We start from the raw sequence: 21,410 nt of genomic DNA, 5'->3' as shown, positions 1-21,410 counted from the left end.
ATATCCAGGATGTGTCCCAAATGTCACCCTATTCCCTATGTAGTGCACCACTTTTGGCCAGGGCCCATAGTGCGATACTTTTGAGCAGCGCCCTATTTTGTAAATGGTGTGCCATTTGGGATGAAATCCTAGCCTGTCCATGTTGCGTGAAAACGTTCAGTCAGTAGGATAACGATAGGAGAACTAGGGTGTTTGCACAAAACGGAAGCCAACAGAAGCAAATGGCAAGGGATCTACATGAATTTGTCCAACAAAAACTCTTGTTTTCATTGCAAAACGTGTTCTGTTACAAAGCGGTTTGCAACTGTTTGCTATGGTGTGCAATGATGATTACACCACTATCCATCTCCTGTTGTTCCATTTTTTTCATTGGTCTCTTTCATTTATGATCTTGCGATCAGTCGGACCTCAGTTCACGAATGCCCCCGACCTTACTTGACCTCATTGAATATATCGGACGTATGCATCAAATTGTATGTGTGGATGGCTTGACAGAAATGGTTGCAGAAGGTAAATGTTGAACTTTTGTTGCGCAAATATCCAGATGATGCTGCATACCATTTTGCGCAATGACGCTGTAGGTGTGATCGAGGCGTCAATATGTTCTGTTTATAAGGAAGAACGAGAGGAGCGTTAGTGTAGTGCTATGTATCTAATCAAGCGTTGTGTTGGGTAAGATTTAGAGTGGAATGATTAAAGGCCTCCCCTCGCTTTTGTTTACTCCATGAGCTTGGCTCGCAGACATTTGGATCTCTTCAAGTCCTGGTGATGAAATGCTGTTTATGAGAGAGAGACTTGGGATATTGCATGTTATCATGACATGGAGACACTGTTAATCAACTCTCGCAAGGATGAAGAAATGGCCTGTTTTCCAGCAGCTTCTGCTAGTGTTTGCCGCCCTTACCTCTCACCCAGTGTGGGTGACAGAATATAAAAGCTGTTTATGATTTTCTCCAGCAAACAGTTTTTTTGTGCAAAGGAGAGCATTTGAGGAGTTTTTTGTTGTTGTCTCTGCTTGCCTTGCAAGAACTGAGAGTGCTGTGGAATTATATTATGGAGAGAGAGGCCTACTGCTTAACACTTTTTTTCCCTTTTGACTTTAGAATTATCTTCCTCAGTCTAAGCGACACTTAAAAATGTAGGCCTACAAAAAAGCATTTTTTTATTTTCCTTTACATAAAAAGATCTCAAGGGAATCCTTTTGAATGTTTTGTCCAGGGACTCATCACTGTATTCTGTGTTCCACAGGTTGCCATTAAAATAATAGACAAGAGCCAACTAGATGCTGTGAACCTGGAGAAGATCTACCGGGAGGTACAGATCATGAAAATGTTGGACCACCCGCACATCATCAAGTTGTACCAGGTAAACCTCTCCTCTTAAAAAAAGCAGTATACAACATACATTCCCTTTTTATTTGGTCCTCTGGGGTTTTGTCTGTGGTGGAATTCAGTTCTCATACTTGAGTAAAAGTACAGATACCTTAATAGAAAATGATTCGAGTAAAAGGGGGAAGTCACCCAGTAAAGTACTACTTGAGTAAAATTCTAAATGTACTTAAGTATCAAAAGTAAAAGTATGAATAATAATTAAGCAAGATAGCCAGGGTCACACTCCAACACTCAGACGACATTTAAAAACAAAGCATTTGTGTTTAGTGAGTCCGCCAGATCAGAGGCAGTATGGATGACCAGGGATGTTCTCTGCGAATTGGACCATTTTCTGTCCTGCTAAGCATTCAAAATGTAACAAGTACTTTTGGATGTCAGGGAAAATGTATGGAGTAAAAAGTACATCATTCTCTTTAGGAACATAGTGAAGTAAAAGTTGTCAAGAAATAGTAAAGTACAGATACCCCCAGAAAATGACTTAAGTAAAAATACTTTAAAGCACTACTTAAGTACTTTACACCACTGTTTTTTGTATACATTTGCAACGCCTACAGTCATTCAGGATATTTTCTAATAGGTGAGCAAACATCTCCAATCTACCTGGCCTTCACAGTCCTAGACCTTCATAGATATCAGAACTGACGTCTGACGGAGTTAATGACTAAACAACCAACCCTTATGCATCTTCAAGGTGCTTGACAGAATTTCACCCAAACTGCGCTGTAGGTTTCAGCCTCTCGTGTTAATAGCAGAGGGGGAAAGCAATGTTCAGCCGCCAAGCTCTATCATCAGAGGAGGTCCTACTAGTCAACCTGAAAAGCCCACCCGAGACTTCACTTTATTACATAAGACTTTAGGTCACTTTGGTCATTGGCAATGTGAATAGCAGTTTGTTATTACACAAGCAAATGGCTCGGGTCCAGACATTGCTGTGTAATCATTGTGTATCATTATTTCCAACAGCTCTCCCATTCAAACGGCTTGGGTCAATTAGTAATTTCCTTTCAGGCCTCATGAACAGAGGGCAGCAGGCTCGGCATCGGCTCTCTTCTCGCTCTCTCATCCCCAAACAACCAACCCCCCCCCCCCCCCCCTTTTGGGTTCTTTGCTTCACAGGATGCCCCCTCAGTGGACTCAGAGACCCACGTTTTCCACAGTCACACACACACAGCTCTTTCTTCGCCCAACTTCACTGTTTCAAATAAACTCCTCATCCCCACCTTCATCAATATATTGCCTATTTGTCTCCATCAAGCGTTCACAACAACACAGAAGTTGTAGGCTATAATGTTGTCCTTTACATGGGACAACAATCCATGTCATTTCCCCATTTTTATCATTGACAGAGTACTCTGGCAGAATTTGGATGATTAGTGCCATGTGGTCGGCATGTTATGGAAAGCACTGGGGAAAGTCACATTGATTATCCCTACAGGTTCTTTGAGAAAGTCATGGAGGCAGGGGCATATTGGTCAGAAAGGGTGCAGAGCAACGGGTTAGTGTGCCCAGATGGGAATTTACATGAAATCACCACTTTGGGGGATTTCTATGTGGATGTATCTGATTCATTAATGCATCTCTTTTCCTCTCTCTCTCAATTTAGCTCTCTTCATCCCTTTGTTTTCTTTGGCTAATTCTGTACTGATAGTTCCAGCGGTGTGTGTGGGAGGACACCAGGGGATGTGTCCCAAAATGGCACCCTATTCACTATGTGGTGCGCTACTTCCCATAGGGCCCTGGTCAAAAGAAGTGCGCTTCATAGGGAATAGGGTGCCATTTGGGATGTAGACCCTGGTGTCCTCCCACACACACCGCTGGCACTCTACTGGGAATGGAGGAGCCGTTCAACCATGGAACAGAACATCGTTCCTATTCTCTCGTATTTGTGTAATTTTTGTAATTCTCGAAAAAATAATGACTTTTGTTGTTGTTGTTGTGTGCAGCCAGGATAAGCCTTTACTGTGCAACATTTTAACATTTATTGATCAGTGCAAGTTTGCATTCATTCATTTGTTCCTTATGATCCTTTCGTCGAGACTGTTCTGCGGTTCTCGGTAGGCCCGCGTCGGCCAGCCTAATACTGTTCCAGGAATCCATGCACAAGGATTATCAGATGAATTGGCATCTTAACAGCACCGAGGTCATTGCTGAAGTTGGTCTTAATCTGTTTTGCTGTGTGATTATCGCTTACTCATTGTTCCCTTCCCTCTTCCACAGGTAATGGAGACCAAGAACATGCTCTATTTGGTGACGGAGTTTGCCAAGAACGGGGAGATTTTCGGTAAGTGACGCAGACGTACCCAAGCACATTTTCCCCCGAAAACAATGTCGAACAATTTTTGCATAAAGCTCTTTTGTAATGTGTTGTCACCTCCTCTCCTGTTAGTTATATTGTGTGTAGCCTACTTGCATGCTGTAGCCGATACTGAGTGTACAAAACATTAAGAACACCTTGCTCTTTCCATGACAGACTGACCAGGTGAATCCAGTTGAAAGCTATGATCCCACATTGATGCCGCAGTCAGTGTAGATGAAGGGGAGGATACGGGTTAAAGAAGTATTTTTAAGCCGTGAGACAATTGAAATATGGGTTGTATGTGTGTGCGCCATTGAGGGTGAATTGGCAAGACAACATCTTTAAGTGCCTTTGAACGGCGTATGATAGTGCTGCGGATCCCAAACTGTGGGGTGTGCCCGCAAGGGGGGGCTTGGGGGTCTTTGATTTTTTTTTGAGGAACTAAGTCCGGCTTTCAACTTACTCTTGAAAGTTGTAATAGTAGAATGCACAAGGTGCAATTTACAAATTAGGTAGTGCATCATCAGTTCCTCTTGTCATGTTAGTCATGGCATACATTAGAGAGCTATTTATAACTTCTAGATAATGTTCCAGATCAACTAGCCCATGTCAGCTAATGGTTTTTTAGCTATGTTTTTTTAGCCCATAGATTTTGTAGTAATGTTTTATGACTCAAATATCACATGAATACACATTAGACATGGCAAAATGTATAGAATTGCAAGAACACTTGCATTATAAAAGGGACAAAATGTTCTCTGCAGCCAATGACAAAATGTGCTTTAAACCAGCAACATTTTCTCTCTGCCAACAAGAGGGGTGTGAACAGTTTGTGTCATGAACAGTGCTTGTGCCCGTAGAAATAAATGTGGCGCGTATGAAGGAGGGGTGCGGGATGTTCCCCAATGCTGGATTGCGGGGCCCGAGTGAAAAGGTTTGGGAACCCCTGTGGTAGTGGGTGCCAGGCGCACGGGTTTGTGTCAAGAACTGCAACGCTTCTGGGTTTTTCACGCTCAACCGTTTCCGGTGTGTATCAAGAGTGGTCCATCACCCAAAGGACATCCAACCAACTTGACACAACTGTGGAAAGCATTGGAAGCTACATGGGCCAACATCCCTGTGGAACGCTTTCGACACCTTGTAGAGTTCATGCCCCCCAAAAATTGAGGCTGTTCTGAGGGCAAAAGGGGGTGCAACTCAATATTAGAAAGGTGTTCATAATGTTTGATATATACTCAGTGTATGTTCCTGATAGGCTTTTGCTTAATCAGAAAGGAAGGCTTCTTTCATTGTCTGTCTAAGGACAGGTAGTAGGACAAAGGAATGCCTCCACTTGTTGAGACAATGAGATGATTTGGTTAAATGTTCCCTTGAGTTCCTCACCATTTGCATATCTTGCCCCTAAGCCTACTTTCAGTGAAGATTGATTGTCATAGGTGAGGAGCATTGCGTTAAACCCATATCATTAGAATTCTATGATCTATGATTGTGAACCACGTAGATGGTGAATTTAGAGATGATTTCCTGGTCTTATGTTTTGACTAAACAAGGCTGGTAGTTTGTCCAAATACCCTTGTTTAAGTTGTTGTGCCACTTGGGTGGCACCCACTGGGGCAGGGAGAGGGCAAGGAGGAGGAGGCATGGGTTAATAGAGCTTGTCTGGCCTCCATTTTTCAGTTCAGGGGTCAGTCAAAACAGGCTTCCCTCAATACCCGTCTGTATCTGTACAGAGTTGTTACAGGCTTACCTGTCTGTTCTATATCCCCACCAAATAAGACAGAATCTAAACCTAAGATAATATCATATGATGTAGGTAAAGATGTGAAATGTGAATGCTATTTTACCCCAAAGCACATTTAGTTTTTTTTTGTACAGTACATGGACCTCACAGACAGGCCTTCTTCCCGAGGCAAGCCATTTCCCAATGGTTATGTAAAGTGATTTTTGTATTGATGAGTCATGTTGCATGATGTTTGACACATCATGGTACTGTAGGCAATGCAGAGCCGGGTACAGTGACTCTCCTGTTCTGTGTGCTCGAGGGTGTGCACAAGGTGAGTGGGTTGGTTATCCGTTGTTGGTTATCCGGGATTCTACTACTGGACTGGAGCAGCTGTGAAGAATGAATAAGAGTCTGGCCATGAAAGGAGAGCAAAACCAGAAGCCCTGGAAATAACCTATTAGCACTTATAGAACCAATCTTGATGTACCATTGAGGTAGGAGTTCTATCACTAACAGACACGCCAGGCTCTCTGGTCTGCTCCAATGAGAACCAGCGCTGTTGCCACCAGCCATCTTGGTTATAAAAGCAGCGTTTTCCGGTTCTCTCATTTATTAATTTTTTTGTATAGAGGGAGGAAAGGGGGTGCTTGCTTGACACATGAAGGATGACATTTCTTTACCCGTGGAACAAAGTAAAGTGATGCAGGGCACTCAACAAAGTTGTCTGCCTTCTCCATGCCAACGGTTATCCTTCTGGAAGGTTCTCCCATCTCCACAGAGGAACTCTGGAGCTCGGTCAGTGACCTTCGGGTTCTTGGTCACCTCCCTGACCAAGGCCCTTCTCCCCCGATTGCTCGTTTTGGCCAGGCGGCTAGCTCTAGGGAGAGTCTCAGTGTTTCCAAACTCCTTCCATTTAAGAATGATGGAGGCCACTGTGTTCTTGGGGACCTTCAATGCCGCAGAATTTTTTTGGTACCCTTCCCCAGATCTGTGCCTCGACACAATCCTGTCTCGGACCTCTACGGACAATTTCTTCGTCCTGGCTTGGTCAACTGCGGGACCTTATAGACAGGTGTGTGCCTTTCCAAATCATGTCCAGTCAATTGAATTGACCACATGTGGACTCCAAGTTGTAAAAACATCTCAAGAATGATCAATGGAAACAGGATTCACCTGAAATCAGTTTCGAGTTTCATAGCAAAGGGTCTGAATACTTATATAGACAAGGTATTTCAGTATTTTTTTTCTCGCTTTGTCATTATGGGGTATTGTGTTTTAGATTGAGGAAAAACATGAATTTAATCAATTTTAGAATAAGACTGTAACGTAACACATTTTGGGAAAAGGGGAAGGCAAGGCGTCTGAATACTTCCCGAATGCACTGTATCTTGATTACATATGTATTCAACCCCCTGTGGCGGGCCGGGTGCATGCACGCTGACACGGTCGCCAGTTGTACAGTTTTTCCTCCGACACGTTGATGCGGCTGGCTTCCGGGTTACGAGAGCAGTGTGTCAAGAAGTAGGGTCGTGTTTTGGGAAGACGCTTGGCTCTCGACCTTCGCCTCTCCTGAGTCCGTACGGGAGTTGCAACGATGAGACAAGACTGTAACTACTACCAATTGGATATCATGAAATTGGGGACAAAAAGTTTAATCTCTTTTTAATCCATTTTAGATTCAGGCTGTAACACAACAAAATGTGGGAAAAGTACATTGGTGTGAATACTTTCTGAAGGCACTGTATGTGACAGGTCTTTGTTTGTTCTTAAACACTCACTTCTTAGGTGGTGTGTTTGTGTGATTTTTGCCCAGTCAGGCCTGTTTACAGAGGGTCGGAGTAGGGAAATGTGGCAATGATTCTCATCGAGTGGTTGATGCCTTATTTTGGATGGCATTCGTGTGTGTGTGTCCAAAGCAACGATACTGCACTAAATAAACAAACTGTGTTTGACACTCTGCTTCTCCCTGTGCCTGGGTCATGCCAGGGTCAAGCTCAGACCCTGACACTGGTGTTGATTCTAACAACAGCCGTCTTGTTTTCACCACGACTGATAAAGAAGGGTGCGGAGTAGTGGCGAGTGAATGGGACAAAGACGACTGCATTGAGACCGGGGCCACATCCCAAATGACACCCTGTTCCCTTTTTAGTGCACTTCTTTTGACCAGGGCCCATAGGGAAGCCCATAGGGCTCAGGACTCTTTCAAGGGGCTACATTGACTTATGTGGCACCTGGAGGACTTGTCTTGCAATCAGCCCACTACAAGCCCATTATGATAGAAATAGACTGGGCTTGATAGTTCATCAGTGCAGCTCTCCACCAGTGCCCTACTGAAGGGCGGACAGTACATTTGGGTAACCTCATTTCAGAGAATACTTAGATTTCTCCGCGGATCACGTCTAGGTATTACAGAACCATTTTGGCCCCACTTATTGTGCTTATTGCACCAAGTAATATGGTTATATAAGGCATTTATATGCTTTTCGCCATCAACATCCTCACTGAGATTTTCAGACACCCAGCAAGCAGCACAATAGCTGACATAGGTAAACAGGATTATAATGTTCTGTATTCTTCCACTATAAACAGACATCCCTTCCACTTAACATCAATCTAAAGATCCACCAAGCTACATTTGTGCTACTTGACTGAGTAGCTTGGCTGTCAAGTAGTGTCTGTTAGTGGCTTTGTGAAGCCACAGTGAAGCCACAGTTTATCCAATCACCAGAAAGCACTTCACCCACCTATCTGATATCAATGCTTAGAAGTCCTTTTTATAAGCCTGCTGCTCTCGGTCCGTGTCCATCCAGCTTTGTCCCAGACTCGGTGTCAACTAGCTAGCTGTCTGGGAGGAGATCTAGTCTGTCTGTCCATCCCATAGAATGGAATTACTAAGACGGACGTTCCTATACAAGTCAATGACTTACAGTTCCAGTAGGTCTATTTCTACGATCCATCCATCCCAGCCCTGTGGACTTTGAGTCTGGCAGGGTGGTGGGCCAGACACATTGAAAGCAGCCATGCCAACCTGTCTGCTGGCTTGTCAGCCTCACCCACCCACCAAGCTGCAGGAGTGGATCAAACCTGGAGAAATTGGGTCAACTACAAATAATGAGGAGGAACAGAACTGCCAGGCAGAGGGGGGGGGGCAGCAAAGGGACATCAATTTGAATTTGTAAAGGGGGTATAAAAAAAATGTAGGCCATGCATATTAAGAAGAAAACACTACAGGAGAGTGGCTGGGTTTAATTGACTAGGCCTAACCACATCTGTCTTCTTGAGAGCGTGCCACGGCGAGATTCATTTTGGCTGTCAACTTCTATTGTCCGCTGCAGTAGTTGGGTCTGTCATTTTTTTTATATTCTGTTACTCAGTAGGTATCGGGTGTTTTTGTCTGAGCTGAAAAGGCTTGGCTACACTGTTGACTCACCTAGCTGACACTAGTATCATCGTTTTGATGGCTGATTGACCTGGAGCATGCTAGGTAATGTTGAATTGTGTAGCGTATGCGTACGTCTTTACTTCTGCACTAAATTTCAGGAAAATAAGTTTGGAGCTGAGAACGTTGCAGGATTGATCGGGCGAGAGGGAGAGCGTTGTTATTTCCCTTGTTCAGTGGGCAGGCTCCCCCTGGCTTGGCTGTCTGGACGCCGGCCAACTGAGAAATGTACGGACGCCAGGTCCTGCTCTCGCTCGGCTTCCCAATCTCTTCAAAACCTGAGCAGCTGTTAAGAGATTACACATCTACCCAACAGAACTGGAACACGGTGCTCTTCTGAGCTTTTCCCTCGTTGTTTTTAACACCCTGTCCTGGACCGGTGATTCATCATTCATCCCCCCCCATCTCTCCCACTTTCTCCCAGAATGCAGCCCTTCTTTGACTCAGTACACCTAACTGTGCTGCCATGTTGTTGGTCCTCCTCCTTGCCCTTTCTGACGTTGAAGCAGTGCATTACTCATCCATCCACTGGTGTGACGGTAGCTGCTGTGACAAGCTTGCTTTTTTTGTGTCATTAGCCCTTAGCGGAAGCACTCTGGAGCGCACCAGACGCTGTTGCTCGTGTGTGAATGGAACGGCTTAGCTCTGTCAAGGTGTTGGGGATCAAGGCTAGAGAGCAATTTTCAAGTCATGCCATAGATTTAAGGAGATTTAAGTCAAAACTGTAACTTGGACACTCAGGAACATTCACTGTCTTCTTGGTAAGCCACTCCAATGTAGATTTGGCTTTGTGTTGTAGGTTATTATTCTGCTGGAAGGTGAATTCCTCTCCCAGTGTCTGGTGGAAAGCAGCTCTGTTCAGAAGGACAACTGTATATTTGTGTCTGGGTGGTTTAATACATCATCCACAGCATAATTATTAACTTAACCATGCTTAAAGAGACATTCAATGTCTGATTTGTTTTTGTTACCCATCGTCCAATCACTGCCCTTCTTTGATGCTTTCGACAAGCTCTCGGGTCTTTTTTGTTGAATCTGTGCTTGAAATTCAATACTTGCCTGATGGACCTTACAGATGTTGTATCTATGGGGGACAGAGGAAGGAGTGGTCATTCAGACATCATCTCAGCCCCTATATTATATTTCTCGTAATGTCTATTTCAATGCAATAAAAATAGTATCTAGCACAGTGAACAACACTTCTATTGTCCAATGTAAGTGTCAGCTAATTCCAGCCAAATGGGTATCCAGGATCCAAAGTCCAGACTTTCTCTAGCGAAGGATTGGATAGGTACTATAGGGCAAGAGGCCGCTGTAGGCTTACTACTCAGTATATGCAGAGAGGTTTATCACATAGCTGTGTTGTGTAGCTGCAGCAGCCCTAGCCCACCCACCCACCCAATCTCTGTATTCAGAGCACCTCGCCACATTCCCATGCCAAGTGAGTTTTTTGTATTTTTATTAGCGACACGCCACAAAGAGAAGCCTCAGTCAAGAGGGGAAACAATATGGAATATGGCACCCTCTCTAATCAGTGTCATGTTTTTCTAATTCCCTCTGAAGTTAACCATTCATCAGAAGTACTGTACTGTCTGGCCATAATGTCACAGGTTCCTGGAATTTTAGCTGTATGCATTCTCATTTGCATAATGAACTGGATATGAGGGAATTGTAATTCAGATGGATGGATTTAATGCTTGCTATTGCCCTTAGGAATAGCCTAACTTTGCAGTTGCTCAATTTTTCATTTTTATCCAGCCGTCTCTCGTGTGAGCACAGGATGGTTGACGCTGTTGAAATGACTCAGACTCTTAAAAACTCGACTTTGGTCTCCTGAAATGTTTTGTATCGTTGAAATGTCTTGAATGTAATTTTGCCCTTGTACTGTAGAGAGAAATGAGTTCCCATTCCTCTCTGTCTTTCTCCCTCCATGCTATGTGATGGTGTGAAATACAGAGCTGCATGCATGGCTGCCTGCTGGTTGCAGGTGTGAAGATGCCATCATGACACGAGTTCCCCAGAGGCTGTTGATGAGACTGGATGGGAAATGATGAATTATTAATTCTCTCTCCCATTATATCTGTTCATGATTGTAATTGACGGGACGAAGTCGTAACGAGTTTTATTTGATTTGGAATTTGCGGATGGTTACAATTCAAATGTTATTTTTCACATGCGCCGAATACAACAGGTGTAGACCATACCGTGAAATGCTTACTTTCAAGCCCTTAACCAACAATGCATTTTTTTTTTTTTTGCTAAATACACTCATACCATCATGGCCGCCTAATCATCCCCAGCTTCCTATTGGCTCATTCATCCTCCCTCCTCTCTCCTGTAACTATTCCCCAGGTCATTGCTATGAATGACAATGTGTTCTCAGTCTACTTAACTGGTAAAATAAATGTTAAAGGAGAAATGGTATCACAATAAAATAGAAACAATGAGGCTATAAACAAGAGGTACCGGTACTGGGTCAATGTGCAATGGTTACGGGTTAGTCAAGGTCATTGAGGTAATTATGTATATTTGGAAAGTAGTCAGACCCCTTGACTTTTTCCACATGTTACAGCCGTATTCTAAAATTGATTAATTTGTTATTTTTCTCGTCATTCTACACACAATACCCCATATTGACCTAGCAAAAACAGGTTTTTAGACATTTTTACAAATGTATTTAAAATTAAACTGATATCACATTTACATAAGTATTCAGACCCTTGACTCAGTACTTTATTGAAGCACCTTTAGTAGCGATTACATCCTCAAGTCTTCTTGGCTATGACTCTACAAGCTTGGCACACCTGTATTCTCCCATTCTTCTCTGCAGATCCTCTCAAGCTCTGTTAGGTTGGATGGGGAGCGTTGCTGCACAGCTATTTTCAGGTCTCTCCAGAGATGTTCGATCGGGTTCAAGTCCGTGCTTAGGTTGGGCCACTCAAGGACATTCAGATATTTGTCCTGAAGACACTCCTGCGTTGTCTTGGCTGTGTGCTTAGGGTTGTTGTCCTGTTGGAAGGTGAACCTTCGCCCCAGTCTGAGGTCCTGATCGCTCTGGAGCAGGTTTTCATCAAGGATCTCTCTGTACTTTGCTCCGTTCGTCTTTCCCTCGATTCTGACAATTCTCCCAGTCCCTGCCGCTGAAAAACATCCCCACAGCATGATGCTGCCACCACCATGCTTCACCGTAGAGATGGTTCCAGGTTTCCTCCAGCTTGGCATTCAGGCCAAATAGTTCAATCTTGGTTTCATTAGACCAGAGAATCTTGTTTCTCATGGTCAGAGTCATTTTTAGGTGCCTCTTGGCAAACTCCAAGTGGGCTGTCATGTGGCTTTTACTGAGGGGCTTCCATCTGGCCACTCTACCATAAAGGCCTGATTTGGTGGAGTGCTGCAGAGATGGTTGTCCTTCTGGAAGGTTCTCCACAGGGGAACTCTAGAGCTCTGTCAGGCCTTCATGGCCAAGGCCCTTCTCAGATTGCTCAGTTTGGCCAGGCAGCCAGCTCTAGGAAGAGTCTTGGTGGTTCCAAACTTCTGTGTTCTTGGGGACCTTCAATGCTGCAGGCATTTTTTGGTACCCTTCCCCAGATCTGTGCCTCGACACAATCCTGTCTCGGAGCTCTACTTACAATTCCTTTGACCTCATGGCTTGGTTTTTGCTCTGACATGCACTGTCAACTGTGGGACCTTTATATAGACAGGTGTGTGCCTTTCCAAATCATGTCCAATCAATTGATTTTACCAAAGGTGGACTCCAGTTAGGTTGTAGAAACATCTCAAGGATGATCAATGGAAACAGGATACACCGGCGGTCCATTTCGAGTCTGTGTCTGAATTCTTATGTAAATAAGGTTTTTCAGTTAAAAAAAAATACTAACTTTCTAAAAACCTGTTTTCGCTTTGTAAATATGGTGTATTGTGTGTGTAGATTGAGATTATTTATTTAATCCATTTTAGAATAAGGCTGTAACGTACCAAAATGTGGAAAAAGTCAAGGGGTCTGAATACTTTCTGAATGCACTGTAGCTAGGGGTGAAGTGACTATGCATAGATACACTGCTGCTACTACTCTGTTTGTGTGTGTGTATGTGTAGTTAGAGTCCAGTGAATGTACATCAAGCAAGAGTCTTTGTAAAAAAACTTCTTTTTTTTTTAAAGGGTGTCAATGCAAATTGTCTGGGTAGCCATTTGAGTAACTGTTCAGCAGTCTTGTGGCTTTCGGGTAAAAGCTGTTAAGGAGCCTTTTGGTCCCAGCGACGTTGTGAGAGTTTGGGCGAAGTGTTTGCTGTTGGAGGATTTTTGGACTCGCTGTGTGTGCGAAGACTGTCAGCATCGCTGAATACTAATTTAAGAGATATCAACAGAATCGAGCCATGATGGGTCCATGATCTTTGGAGATGGATGGGGAGGTTTCTTTAACATGTAGACTATTCTAGTTGTTTCACTCTTAATGTCAATTAAAACAAGATAAGCCAAGCCCCCAACTTTTTTTATTATTATTATTATTTTATTTTTTAACCTTTTATTTAACTAGGCAAGTCAGTTAAGAACAAATTCTTATTTACAATTACGGCCTACCCCGGCCAAACCCTAACGACGCTGTGCCAATTGTGCGCCTTATGGGACTCCCGATCACGGCCTGTTGTGATACAGCCTGGGATCGAACCAGGGTCTCTAGTGACACCTCTAGCACTTAGATGCAGTGCCTTAGACCTGCTGCGCCACTCGGTAGCCCCAAAATAGATTCCAAGTGTTTGCATTCTTCTCAGGAAAATGGTCCGTTGCCCAAATTGTTTCCACCCGTTTGTCCCTTAGAGAGGCGGCGCAGGGGTCAGAACAGAAGACCGTTATACAGCTCTTTGCACGACATTGCAGCACTCAGGGACATTGGAGTTAGGTAATCTTGGCTCTTTCTCACTCCCTCCCTCCGCCTCTTATGTGCTAATGCACAAACAGCAGGGCAGTTCTGAGTAACCCTCCTTCTATCCCCTCCTTGAGTTAGCTGATGAGGACATTTTCAATGTTTTCTGTGTATTACAGTAGGCTTCGGCTATAATGTGTTTGTCACTGCCCAGCCCTGCCAGCTCACCTCAACCCTCCAGCTGTAAGCTGAGCGGAGCTAGCCAGGCTGGGCTAGAATGTGTTAGTCGAGCACTGTATGCGTTAGTTGGGCCTGTAGGGTCTACGGGCTTGGCTGGCAGGGGTCTGAGGGCCTGGGGGCTGACCCAGCACTCCTGGGTGTGGTGACTGACCACATGATTACGTTCGTGCAGGGTGGGGGGGGGGGGTGTTTACTCTGCTGCCTCGGCCCGACCACAGAATCACAGGCCAGGCTCCTTATTGTGGCTCATCACTGTCCTTTCCTTTGTCGGCTGGTCAGGGGAGGGGTGGTTACTGTAAGAATAGTTAAGAGAGCTGAGGTGTTCCATGCCACTATGTGATTGTACTCTACAACCATGGCATATTGTACTAGCCTATTACTGTTCAGGCATGAGCAGAGTGGGGATTCTGTTAGTCACACAGATGGATTTGGTCTAATGTGTAGTCTAGCAAGCCTTAGTTAGGAAGAAGACATGGAGCACACACAGGCCTACAGTACATGTTTGAGGGCTATGCATCCTAGCCACCCTTGATTTGAATGTAAGCCAGCTGATGAATGTATATGACTCTAACCCTCTTCCCCTCTCTAGACTACCTGGCCAAACACGGGCGACTGAGCGAGCTAGAAGCGCGGCGCAAGTTCTGGCAGATCCTATCAGCGGTGGAGTACTGCCACAACCGTAACATAGTCCACCGAGACCTGAAGGCTGAGAACCTGCTGCTGGATGGACACATGAACATCAAGATAGCAGGTAGGTGGTCAGTGCAGTGAAGCCAGACATTTTTGTGTTTTTTCCTGACTCCATAACCTGTCATGAGAGACCAGAATTTTTTTCTGGTCAAGTCACATGGTCAAGAAAAACTCCTGGACTTTCTCATCGCTAGGGTTCCAAAATTCACCCTGTTTTCCAGAACTCCTGGTTGGAGTCCTGGCAATTTTTGGAAAGTGAGCTGAATTTTGCAACCCTACTCTTAGTGTTTCAGGGGAACCTGTGGTATTTTTGGACTGTGTGAAAATACCTTGTGTAGAGAGAGTTTCATGTTCACAGTTGTGAAGATCCTGTAAATCGACATAGGCCTAGAAGTTGTAAACCGAGTCTTTTATATTGCAGTGAGAACAACTTCACAACTTGTTTTGATCAGAACATTGCTGTTGGATTACATGGCCAGGAGCAATGACCTCAGCGACGGTTCAGTTCTGAAATGTCTAACGATTCCAGAGCAGGCCATTTGCACTGTGTTGAGGTGACCAAAGCCCCCTAGCTAGATCAGGGAAGCAGGAGCTGAAAGCTAGGCTGTACTGCACAGAGCCTCGGGCTGTTGTTGCATTATCAGGAAGATGGCATTTTGAGCGGGCTGGTGAAAATGTCATCGAGCATCTGCGAGAGGGCTGGGTGAGGAGTGTTCTGAGATGTTTGTCAAACACGGTGACGTGCGCATGCCCACAGAGTCCTTGCGTTCCTGCTCCAGGGGTGTGAGATCTAGGCTAGTCCGGACAGTGACTGACGGAGAGAGATACTTAAGAAGCCTGTCTTCCCGTGTTCATTAGGGCACGCAAAGGAAAACGTTTCCAAACGTTAAATGAGTCCCTGTAGTCCCTCCTCGGTTTTAGTCTGTTTTGTTCCGTTTGATATCTTATGAACACGACCCAGTTTGTCTCTCTGTGGATGTAAGAGAAGATGATCGGTTGTGGTTGCAGGTGGTGGTTGTTATTACCAAAGACAATATCGCCACCACAATGACTCCGATCCAATTGTTGGGAAAGGTACACTTTTTGGGGGAAATGGACCAGTGAAAACATTAACCTAGGATTACAAATACATCAGGCAGGCACAGAAGGACATTGGTACATCCTGTGCTTTGCTTGTCTTAGATGAGGACAATGTTTTTTTGTCATTTTGTTCTAGTCTCTCTGGACTTAAAAAGAGACTCACTGCACAGAGAAACAGATAAATGTTCCCCCGGTGATATCTCACGCCTTGTTTTACCTCACCGAAGGACATTGTGTGGTTCATGTTTTATCCTCAAAGAAGAGGATGCACTGCCACTCTAGTCTCCCTTTTTTAAAGGTCTCCTTTTGTATACCCAGAACTGCCCGGGCAGTCAGTCTCTCAGACGCTCCATAGTGCTGTGGTGGTTGATGGTCAGTCAGGGAAAGGTCACCCAAGTGCCAGGCAGCAGGGAGTGTTGCTTTTATGTTTCTACTTCAAAGTGTGTGTGTGTGTGTGTGTGTGTGTGCTCAGCCAGGCCAGGCCAGCACGTTCTGAGAAGCGGCCATATCATGCACTAATCAGGAAGCCTCTTAATCACACTTGGGGTTGAGGCTGGCATCGAATGAACTGCTTTGAAAACACTTGCCATATCATATGTGACCATTGATTGGTTCTGCTGCTGCAGCAAACAACATTTGATCACAGTGGTACACTGCTTGACACCACCGTCCCTCTTCACCCATACTACTATACTATGTCTTGTTTTATTGTTCATGGACCAAGCTGAAAGGCCACCCATTACACAGAATAACATGTTCAAGGTGCAGGTGTGATATAATCATTAAACTACCCTCTCATTCACCCCACCCATGCCTCTGTACCTCAGACAGGGTGATACTCAACCACACACACTGTCCACCAGCTGTATAAATCACCATAGTGAGCTGAGCTCTCTATGCACTTGTGTCAACTTGAACAAGGACACATCGCATTGTCCCTCATTTATAAACGAACAGCCACTGTTGGGATCCATTTGGGACACAGACGGAGTGACTGGTGCTGGGCGCGGCGTTGCGCAGCCCACCCTCCCCACATAGCGAGCCCCTGGGCTGTTGGGAGCATTGACGTCAGCCAGCCGCGCTGCTCAGTATGCAGCCCGCAAAGTGGGTCAGCTCCTCTGATAAGCCCTCACTCCTTCTTTACTCTGCCTTAACGTGCCTTGCCAGGGCTCTCACCGACATAATTATCTCGGCTAGTCTATCTACAACTCCCTTTGTCTCGGGGTGATACACACCTTTAGATCCCCCGTCTTAGATATGGGCATAAAGGTATATGATTGACCGCTTCTTTTGTCTCTAGTTCAAATGTAGCCTAAAGACTAGGCTAAATCTAGACGTACGTATACCGTGCCTTCACTTTTAACATTTCACATTTTGACCTTGTGGCAAGCATCACTCTGACCTTGATGCATTGCATTGCCAGAGCTAGACAGTTTTTCAGGTGAGGTATAAAAAAAGAAGAGGAAAAAAACACATTTCAGATTACTTTCATTCAGTAAACCCAGATTCACAGAATTACCAGAATAGAATCCAGTCTTGCATGGGATTGGATTACTGTTCATTTTAGGTGATGGTTATGAAACCTTGTTTTTAGCTAGACAAGTCAATGGCAATGCTGCACTGCTGTTGTTAAGTGTGTGTGTTGTGCAGTCTGTGGTACACGTCACACAGGGTTTCCGTTAGCCAAAAGTTGCTGGCTTTTGTCCACCCCCAAAAAATGAAAAAACTATAAATAAATCTGTTGCAGGCTAAAATGACCGGGAGGGGAAAAAATCCCATTGCAAAATTATGCTGTTTATTCATTGATGGAGATACAAGTCAATGTAAATACATTTGACGATCATGCTTACAGTTCCTTTCCAAAGTATTCATCCCCCTAGGCGTTTTTCCTATTACAACCTGTAATTTAAATGGCTTTTTATTTAGATTTCATGTGATGGACATACACAAAATTGTCAAAATTGGGGAAGTGAAATTTAAAAAAAATACTTGTTTCAAAAAATGTCAAATTAAAAAACTGAAAAGTGGTGCGTGCATATGTATTCACCCCCTTTGCTATGAAGCCCCTAAATAAGATCTGATGCAACCAATTACCTTCAGAAGTCACATAATTATTTAGATTGCACACAGGAAAAACACTGTTTTAATCAATTGTTTGGTGACGTGAATATATTTAGTGTAGTTTTATCTAAAATAATAACTTTTTTAAATGTTTCACTATTTTTATTTGTATGAAATTCACTGTGGAGGATGATCCTCCCTTTCCTCCTGAGGAGCCTCCACTGCTTCACACATTTTACTTATGCTTTTCACTGACAACTGCAACTCAATAATCAGCTAGGCCTATTGCCATGCGCACTGCTCAAATAGGCATAAGCTTATGATTTGAAACAATCCACAGCTATTTTTTAAAAGAAGCTGATGGTCCTTGATTCCTCTGTGGCTAAGATTTCTGGTGAAGTATTTTGAATGATTTTCTTTCTTTCTGTATAAACTGGAGTAATTTATATAATTCTGGCAAATTTATTTCAATTTACTTCCCTATTGGACCCGCTATGCCATTTCTCATGTCTTATTTGTTTTCATGTCAACCTTCTTTCGTTGTCCAGAAACTTAAGGCACCTTCCTAGTCAAATTAGCAACCCATCCTAGTTGTTGAGTCTTTAGATCCCCCGCCCCTTCTTTCTAAGTTTCTAACAGAGATTTTCATCTCTGTCACATATGGAACTGCTATCAAGTGCGCTGTTTAGAGTGGGTTTTCCCGCGAATTGCATTTTGGCAAATGTTTGAAAATAAGGTTTTATTGACTGCTTCATTACATGAGTTAGTTCCATGTTTTCTTAAGATGCATTACCATAATCTAAATGTGATTTCTGTCATTCTGAGCACTGTGGGTAGACAATCTCATGGTTAAAATCTCCCCAGTCACGTTGTCCAGCGCCACATTTTCTTAACGGAAACCCTGACGTCACACTAGTGACAGAGAGAGACAGCGGGTCCCAAATAGCACCCTATTCCCCATATAGTGCACTACTTTCGACCATTTAGTCGCACTTTGCGTCCCTTTTACATGGTTGTGCGAGTGAATTTTTTTCAATTGGTAGCATCAGTGCGAGCAGCACATTCTACATGGTCACCTCACTCAAAACACCCTATTTTCTTTAGGAGGCTAAAACCCATGATTTGGTCAAGCAGTAAAGTACATTTATTCTCATCATTCCTGCAATTAAAGTGTCTGCCTGCCCCTGTACCTGTTTAGCTGGAACCTGCTGCTGCTGTGTTGAGTGAGCCACTCGCTCTGCTTTCCTGTATAAATGTATAGCATTTAAAGTCCTATTGCGTGGAAAACACAGCTATTCTGTTGTCATTTTAAAATAAAAGTATACTTGTCACATGGTTCGTAAACAACATGTGTAGACTAACAGTGAAATGTTTACTTGCGGGCCCTTCCCAACAATAACACGAGGAATAAATACACAATGAGTAACGATAACTTGGCTATATACACTGGGCACTAGTACAGAGTGGATGTGCAGAGGTACGAGGTAATTGAGTTAGATATGTACATATCGGTAGGGATAAAGTAACAAGGCAACAGGATAAATATAGCAGCAGCGTACGTGATGATGTTCAAGGTCCTGTTGGTTCCAGACTTGGTGCATCACCGTGCTGTCTTTGATAATTGGTGGCTGGAGTCTTTGACAATCTTTAGGACTTTCCTCTGACACCGCCTGTTAGAGGTCCTGGGTGGCAGGGAGCTCGGCCCCAGTGACATACTACCCTCTGTGTAGTGCCTTGTGGTCGGATGCCAAGCAGTTGCCATAGCAAGCGGTGACGCAGCCAGTCAAGATGCTCTCAATGGTGCAGCTGTAGAATTTTTTGTGGATATTTTCAGCCTCCTGAGGCGGAAGAGGCGTTGTCCTGCCTTCTTCACGACTGTGTTGGTGTGTGTGGACCATGATGATTCCTTAGTGATGTGGACACCGAGGAACTTGACGCTCTCGACCCATTTCCACTACAGCCCCGTTAATGTGGATGAGAGCGTGTTGGGCCCGCCGTTTCCTGTAGTCTGCAATCAGCTCTTTTGTCTTGCTAAAGTTGAGGGAGAGGTTGTTGTACTGGCATCACACTGCCAGATTACTGACCACCGTCGTGTCATCAGCTAACTTAATGAAGGTGTTGTTCTCTGCAAACATTAAAGCAGTGACTCGCTCCTGCAGGTTCATTCTCTACAACATCCGTGGAGTACGACCCTGCCTCACACACACACTCACCAAGCGGGGAGCCCAGACAACAACTGTTCCGGAATGCTGCAGCCCGCCTGGTTTTCAACCTTCCCAAGTTCTCCCATGTCACCCCGCTCCTACACACCCTCCACTACCTTCCAGTCAAAGCTACAAGACCATGGTGCTTGCTTATGGAGCAGCAAGAGGAATTGCCCCTCCCTACCTTCAGGCTATGCTCAAAACCTACACCCGAGCACTCCGTTCTGTCACCTCTGGTCTCTTGGCGTTCCTGCTCAGCCCAGTCCAAGCACCTGAAACCCTACCTCTTCAAAGAGTATCTTAAATAATCCCCCTCCTCACTACTTTGAGGAAAAGTGTACTTACTATGCCTGTGATATGTGGTTTTCCCACCTAACTATCTTAAGATGAATGCACTAAAATGTAAAATGAGTGACGTGTGTTGAGGGTCAGCGTGACGGATATGTTCTTGCCTACCCTCACCAATTAGGGACGGCCTGTCAGGAAGTCCATGAAGGGGTTCAGTCCCAGGGTCCTGAGCTTGGAGGACACTATGGTGTTGATCGCTAAGCTATAGTCAGTAAACAGCATTCTTACGTAGGTGTTCCTCTTGTCCAGGTGGGAGAGGGCAGTGTGGAGTGCAATATGGAGTGCGTCATCTATGGATCTGTTGGGACGATATGCGAATTGAAGTGGGCCCAGGGTGTCTGTGATGGTGGTATTGATGTGAGCCATGACCAGCCTTTTCAAAGCATTTCATGGCTACAGATGTGAGTGCTACGGGGTGATAGTCATTTAGCCAGGCTACCTTGACATTCTTTGGCACAGGGACTATGGTGGTTTGTTTGCAACATGTAGGTATTACAGACTGGGTCAGGGAGAGGTTGAAAATGGCATTCAAGACACTTGCCAGCTGGTCAGAGCAAGTACGCGTCCTGGTAATCCATCTGGCTATGTGGCCATATGAATTTTAACCTGTTTTAAAGGTCTTACTCACATCTGCTACGGTGAACGAGATCACAGTTGTCCGGAACAGCTGATGCACTCATGCATGGTTCAGTGTTGGTTGCCTCAAAGCAAGCATAGAAGGAATTTTGCTTGTCTGGTATGCTCACATCACTGAACAGCTCGCGACTGAGTTTCCCTTTGTAATCTGTGATGGTTTGCAAGCCCTGCCACATCCAACGAGCGTCAATGCCGGCGTAGTAGGATTCAATTTTAGTCCTGTATTGACATTTTGACTGTTTGATGGATCGTCAGGGGTCGTAGTGGTATTTCTTATAAGCGTCCTTAAATGTTATCTGATGAATCCCGGAACATATTCCAGTCTGTACTAAACAGTCCTGTAGCTCATCGGAAAACTTCCGTATTGAGCGCGTCACTGGTACTTCCTGTTCGAGTTAGTAAAATGTTAATCTGGAGTCCTGCCTATGGGCTTCCTAATGG

At 44.5% G+C, this 21,410-nt stretch overlaps 1 protein-coding gene across 1 annotated transcript in view; it reads left to right on the top strand.

Annotated features, from left to right (window-relative positions):
• The window catches only part of LOC139549200 (serine/threonine-protein kinase SIK2-like), a 60,298-nt gene that overhangs the window by 3,406 nt on the left and 35,482 nt on the right, over positions 1–21,410 (top strand). The window contains 3 exon segments of the mRNA XM_071359411.1: positions 1,249–1,365; positions 3,609–3,672; positions 14,540–14,701. Coding sequence (XP_071215512.1) covers positions 1,249–1,365; positions 3,609–3,672; positions 14,540–14,701 — 343 coding nt within the window.

Source organism: Salvelinus alpinus, chromosome 22, assembly GCF_045679555.1.
Source record: "Salvelinus alpinus chromosome 22, SLU_Salpinus.1, whole genome shotgun sequence".
Lineage (NCBI taxonomy): Eukaryota > Metazoa > Chordata > Actinopteri > Salmoniformes > Salmonidae > Salvelinus > Salvelinus alpinus.
Note: the sequence above shows the minus strand (reverse complement) of the source record. Positions and strands in the feature narration are given on the sequence as shown.